General features: G+C 37.7%; 1 protein-coding gene across 1 annotated transcript; it reads right to left on the bottom strand.

Annotated features, from left to right (window-relative positions):
• LOC109833814 (zinc finger AN1 and C2H2 domain-containing stress-associated protein 16-like) lies at window positions 1,036-4,358 on the bottom strand. The gene is made up of 2 exons (XM_020401640.1): window positions 4,029-4,358; window positions 1,036-1,909 (listed from the first exon to the last, which is right to left on the bottom strand). The coding sequence occupies exons 1-2, from the start codon at window positions 4,125-4,127 to the stop codon at window positions 1,166-1,168; spliced, it is 843 nt and encodes a 280-aa protein (XP_020257229.1). The 5' UTR covers window positions 4,128-4,358; the 3' UTR covers window positions 1,036-1,165.

The following is a 6,986-nucleotide window of genomic DNA, read 5'->3' as shown; positions in this document are numbered from 1 at the left end:
GAGATCCTGAACTGAAGACTTCAAGCGAAGAAGAAACATTACCTCAAGCACTGGAAAGCAAAGTGTCAATCGAAGAGATAAATCTAGAAATACCCCATAAAAGAGGAAGAGGGAGACCCAGGAAAATCAACTCAACAGCATTTGCTTCAGCAGAAAACACAGAAAAACAAAGAAAACGACGAAGATTGACGGAAACTAACCCAAACGAAGTTGCTTCAACTTCGGAACATGATTCTGAGCCTTGTCATAGGCGTAGTTCAACAGGTTGGACATGCAGAAACTATTGTGTTCCTGGTTATAAATTATGCGACTACCACCGGCAGATGGAAAGAGAGAGAGGGAAAAAAGCAAAGAATGCATCAAGCTGAAGCTATGTTGTTGTTCGGTCAGCATAAAGTAAGAAACAAGTTTAGTGTTATGGAAACTTATGCTTTGCTATTTCCAGAAGAACAAAGTTGGTTGGAGTTCTGTACTGCTCCAAAATTATGGTGTAGCTAGATTAGCAACTGAGCTTTTCTTCTTGTTTCATTAATAGTAAGACCATGATAATTGAACTAAGCTGCTTTGCAATTACTCACCAGATTCTTCTCTTAGGGCTAGCTGGTGCTTTGCAATTTGAGGTCCAGTTGGTGCATCCCTTGGTACTCCCATGCAATGAGACCTGATGTTCCTGCAAAAATTACCACGCATATGACGATGATGTGAAACTTGATGCTCGAGGAGTATGCATTTTTAGAGCAAAACCCAGCTCAGCAGGGCTAACAAAAGCACAGAATAAGATAATATTAAATGACTCTGAGTGAAGTTAGCTGCAACACTAAAAACAGATGCAAAGTAGCAAAACTGCATAACTGAAAGCTCTACTGATACTGAGGTCTTATGCAAATCTAACAAGGTTTTCTAATTCTGCAAAGTGCAATAACGCAAAGCCAAAAAGAAAAAAAAGAAAGAAAGAAAGAAAGAAAGAAAAGAAACAAGGAATATAGTTTGGTAATTATTAAGAGAGCAAAAACAACTGTCAGCTTAGCACACAAATGAAAAAAACCCATCTCTTGCTATTTGAAGACAATTACGATAGTATGCAAACAATGTAAGTTTTCTGTTTCTTTCATACATCAACTCCTTTCACAGGGAACACATGATAAATAATATCTAACTGTTTGATTTAAGCCTTTGAAGTGCCTCTATGTTCTCTCTCAACGTGCTGCACAAGTAAAACTGGATCTCTGAATGCTCTACTGCACTTAGGGCAAACATCAACTGTTACTTTGTGTTGTTGAACACCTTTATGGTGAGATTTCTCAACATGATGGATTAAAGCAGTGACTGAAGAGAATCTTGCTGGACATTGAGGACAACGCTCAGGACCGTCTCCACTACCCTGTGCCATTCCATCTTTTGCTTTTTGCAAAGCTTGGTTGGTAGCAATACTCAACTTTTGCATACCTGATTCAGCACTAGCCATAACACCATTTAGTAAGCTCGAACTCCACCAGGAAGATCCTCCACTTGAAGAACTTGAAGTGGGTTGTACAGTTTGACTCCTCTTCAATAGACCAACAAAGGGGAACCCAGAATCGGGTTTTTTTGGTCCAGGGCATTTATGGTCAAGCCCAAACCTATGTTTCAAGCAGTGCTCTCTGGTGCAATCCCTACACCTAATTGTGTTAGAAAAGGTTAAAAGTTCTTTGCAACCAGGAACAGGACATTGCTTTTTTTTGGTAGCTCTTTGAAAGTTTGATGGGTCACAATCGGTGTTGACATGAATATCCCATGTGATGTTTGGGTCTTGATTTGGAATAAGACGAACTCCAGTAGCACATAATGGGCAAATTAGGACCGTCACGTCATTATCATCTGCATTTGGACACTTGTGTGTATTGTAACTTCTATGTTGCAGACAAAACACCTGCAGACATAATAAAGTAAGCATAAAGGAAGTGTTTCATATAGCAAAACGCAAGCAGTAAAAGTTTCTGTGAAGAAGAAATTATAAAATAGACATGGAACATGAAGCGAAGTACATTAATAACGGCCTCCACACAGAAGTATGGTCTATTAAATGTCATGTTTTTCCTCTGACCAAGCATCCATACAGAATTTGAATCTTTCTAAGGTAATTCGATCCATGTATTAAAATGTCTATTAGCACCTTCTTTATTGACTAGTTTGGCAAACCATTTTTCGTATATATCTAGCCATGTTTAAAACAACACCATTTTCTACGTATATTAAGGTAAAGCTGCGTACACGGGTATCTGTTACACTAACATTCTGATTACAGGCTTGTTAAAGTTTTCGACCAACTTTTCTTGGAGGCAAATTTTAGGGCCTGAATCATAATTTTTATACACAACTGAATTTAAAATCCTCTAGCCCTGTTGTTACTTAGCCACCAAGTCCAGGGGGTTCTAGTATACCAGGAGAACTCAAAAAATCTTAGATAGCATCACATATTTTTCCTTTCCTTTTTTGTTATATTTAGAGTTAGAATTACGGTTTGGTTTGATTTAGATCCCAATTATAATCCCTTTCGCTTTCGTTTCTCAATTCTATTTTCAAAATTTACTATCCATTGTAAATTGCAGATAACCCCCCTCATTTATATTTCTACAAGACTTGGCACTGCAACATTGTTATAACAATCATACCACAACATTTTAGTTTTGATTCTTGTATGTTGTTTTCACTAGAAAAGGTATACTATCTTCATGTACATATTATTAAAACACCTTATTAACTTGGAAATAGTGGCATTCAATAAATAATTAATAATAAAAGTTCAAAAGTCAACTGTCTATGAATATGCCAAGCGGCAACCAATGTATTTGTTTTAGTATATAGTACATAGAAATAGAATAGATAGATAGATGGATAATACTTTCTAGGCGTAAATTTTATTGAATAAGATGAGAATAAAGAGAAATAGAGAGGCGTGTCATGCTAAGAATTTGCATTCGGCTGTCTGCTTCTATGCAACGGCAGATGATCGAGCCAAAAAACTAAACATGCAGCACTCCTTTTGATATCATCTTCTGTCTGTCTGTTTGCAGTTCTCAAGAAAAACGTCATCGCATTCTTCCAAATGAGCCAACAAATGATAGATAACACTTATCACCCCTCACCTCATTTATTAGCATTTATAACCCTTCACTTAATTGGCAAGGGGTTATATGCAACTCATCCTTCTCTAGCCTCAGATGTAATAAGTGCTAATAAACAAGTTGAGGGGTGATAAATGCTACTAAGGTATAGTGAGAGGGGTTATCTGCAATTTACTCTATGATAAAAACACTAGAAAGAATGGAAAAACACAATGTCATTTGTCCCTTTAACCTCTCCAACATCCCATGTATTTACTATTATTTAATTTTGTCCAATGTAATGGCTATCAGTTTCATGCCATTATCCATTCGGGACAGCCAATGATGAAATACATGCTCAGTTTACTCATGTGATAACCCACCAGTGCCTTGCTTTAAAATTTCTACCTCAGCAGCAGAACAAGGTGGAACATAGTCGGAAATGAAGCGAGGAAGCAAGATGAACTGCAGTAGCAAGAACTGGCCGAGGGTTTACAAATTATAAGATAACATAATAACAAGGCAAGGACCCAAAGTTTTGTTTTCTCTAATGTTCTCTCTATTCCTATCCACTCAAATCAGTTGAGTTAAATCGATGCCATTCCAAGCACCAACTAACATTTAAAATCTCCAATAATCTCGCAATAATTCATGTTAAACTTTATGGTATTGTTCATTTCCAAATAGCAGATATTATAAAGACGATTCCTTTTACAACTTGGTTAAAATAACAAAATTTTTTAGAACCAATAGGTAAAATTCTCAACAAAACAGCTTTTTCCCCTGTTAATCTATCTTCATTTAATAAAAGGTCTAAGTTCCTAACGCCAAACTGTCACGAATTTTCAATCCCTAATCAAACTTTAACAACAAATGATCAAATTGTACAATAATGATATCAAAAAGGACGGAAACGATCAAAATAAATTGAGGAAAAAAAAGTACCTTTTTGCACCGATCGCAATCAAACGGCAAGAAATCAATGAGCTTGCAGTCGTCGACGCTGCAATGCTTCCCTAAATCGGGGAATTCCGGCGTTCCCATCGATAATCGAGGAGTGAATCAATTGCAGATTATTACAAATTAAGAGAGAGAGAGAGAGAGAGAGAGAGAGGGAGAGAGGGAGAGAGAGAGAGAGAACAGACGGAGATTTAGGGTTCAAATCCCCGTCCCCTTCTCCCTCTTTTTATTTATTTTTGTAATTCGAAATCCCAAGAAAAGGTCGGAGCTTGGGACAGAAAAGAGAGAAACCGCGTCAGTAACAACCCAATAAATAAATTGAAGAAGAAGAACAGGGAAACTTCTACGGTTCGGTTGAGCTTTCCTCTCTTTTTTTTCTTTGTGGGTCCCATCCATTTGGAGAGGGTTGTGGGGTGTTGTACCTTGGTTTTGTGCGGCTGCTGGTGTAGGGGATTTTATAGGAGGAGGGATTTAGTGGGATGCCGTCCCGTTTACGGGGAAAAGAAATTGACTTGAATCTTGACCGGGGAATTTTTGTTCTACTACTATTTTTTCTTACTTGGCTAATTGGCTTGAAAGTATCGCCATGTCCTTTGTCATCAACTATGAAGCACGGACACGCATAACATGAAGTCGTGTCGTGTTGTGTCCGTGTCAGACACACGTGTCGAACACACGTATCCTATGTATTTTTTAGAATTTACCTCGTGTCGGCATGTCGGATGGCCGTGTCGGATCCGTGCCCGTGCTACATAGGTCATCAACGAGCAAGTTCGGCAAATTTTCAACAGGCTTTAATGGCAGCCATTATCAATTTGCTAAATTGTGCATCATATACGAAAACTAGCAGAACCGGAATGATTCCTATTGTTTGTTGTGACCAAATCAAGAACGACCGGAGACCTTTTATTTGTTTTAATAGAACAAAACCAGCCTCAATAATTTTATGTAATAATGCGTACGCTTGCGTTGCTTGTTTTTTTTTGTTGTAGGATTAGGTGCTGTTTGTTTCACCCAATTTATAGAAAAGGCTTAGTATTTGGGGTTTGACAGTGGCAAAAATATAAATTTTGAATTCTTTGTGGATCCTATTCTAGAGTTTGGCTCAGAAAAAATTTATGGATTACAAAATTCATAAAGTAGCAACAGTAAGGGTTTTTTATAGAAACCTAAATCAGAGCCGAAAGTGCGGATTTGGGCGAGATTTCTGACAGCGGGCTTCATCTTCGTTTCCGATTCCTAATCCTCACGACCACGAGCCCTAGATCTAGAATCGCTGTTCTGCTCCCGTCTCATCGCTCTCTTCTTCGCGCCTCTTCTCCAGCCTCATCGCTCTCTTCTTCGCGCCTCTTCTCCCGCCCTTCGTCTTCTTCTACTTGCGTGGTCGGGGTTGTTACTCGAAACCCTAGATCTGGTTGAGGCATGATTTCTTGGCCGATTTTGTGTGTAATCGGCTTCTCCCTATCTGATCCCGCCTCATTTTGAGCCGTGATTTCTTTGATTTGTTTTCCACGAGCTTGTTGATGGGTTTCTTACCTTTGATTCTTGGTGATCCCTTCTCGAACTTGTTCTGGTTCGGGTGGGATTGTTGGCTACGGTGGGTTCTTTGGCTTCTGTGGCTTTGTTGCTTGGACGTCGACATTTTTTTCCCTCTGCAGCTAGGTATAAGATTTTGCACTCATTTTTAGACTTATTTCTTCGTGCTTGATGTGATGAAAGGAATCTGTAGAATGATAATTTTCTTGATAATTCGTTACATGTATAATTACCAAAAAATAGGGTTATGTTTACTAACTTTTAGTTAATTGTTTTAAATAGAATGCATGATATTTGTGTGAATGAGTTGTTTTTTATATATGTGTTTACCAAAGAATGTGAATGCATGAAAAAGAATAGGGTTAAGTTCATTACATGAAAGGAACCGGGTAGTAGAATGTGTTGTTCTTGATAATTGTGTGAGATAGAATGCAACATTAGTTAAAATAATTTTCATTACAATTAGTTTCTTTCTTTTGAAGAAATAAATATTTGTATCAATTATCTAATTAATTTTGACAAGAAATAAGTAGACATCTTAAGCTGTAAATGTATGCTAATTTTAAAACGGATGTAGATGGATATGGAAGATGAAGAAGAATTGAAGAGGATGTGTGCTAATACAGCTGTTTCTGCCGTGGTCACTTTGGTAACATGTATTTTGAGAATGTGTGCTAAGCGCAAGACAATTTCACCTTGTCCGAAGCAAGAAAATATTAGAAAAATATATTGTAGAGAGGCTCACTTCAAACATGTATTGGAGGGCTATAGTGATAGCTGTCGTTCTTATATTAGAATGAGACCGATGGCCTTTTTTAAACTTGTTGAAGTAATGAAAGCAAACGATTTATTAAAGGATACAATACACGTTCAAGTTGAAGAACAGCTTGTTATGTTCCTAAGTATTATGGGTCATAAAACTAAAAATAGAGTAATACGAACTGAGTTCATACGATCAGGGGAAACAGTTAGCAGGTATTTCAATAAAGTCCTGCAAGCAATGAATGGGTTAATGATCGGTACATGAAGCAAGCCTCAAAAGAAGTTCCCGTGGAGATTGCAAACAACTCAAATTGTTTTCCTTATTTTAAGGTAAATTAAATACATACTTCTTAACAATTTTTCAAATAAATAACTTTTTATTGAACTGTGTGTAATTTATAATTTTTTATAGGACTGCATTGGTTTGATAGATGGCACACACGTCGACGCGGTGTTACCTAGTGACCTAGTTACACGATTTAGATGGCGAAAAGGGGTGACCCAAAACATCTTAGCAGCATGCACCCCCAATAAACTATTTACTTATGTCTTGGCTGGCTGGGAGGGAGCAGCAAATGATTATAGGATATTACAAGACGCTCTGTCGAGAGCACAGCGTTACGGGCTCCGGGTTTATGATGGTAT

The sequence above is a fragment of the Asparagus officinalis genome, chromosome 3 (assembly GCF_001876935.1).
Source record: "Asparagus officinalis chromosome 3, Aspof.V1, whole genome shotgun sequence".
NCBI classification, from domain to species: Eukaryota; Viridiplantae; Streptophyta; class Magnoliopsida; order Asparagales; family Asparagaceae; genus Asparagus; species Asparagus officinalis.
The sequence above is the reverse complement of the archived record's forward strand: the minus strand, read 5'-3'. Positions and strand labels throughout refer to the sequence as shown.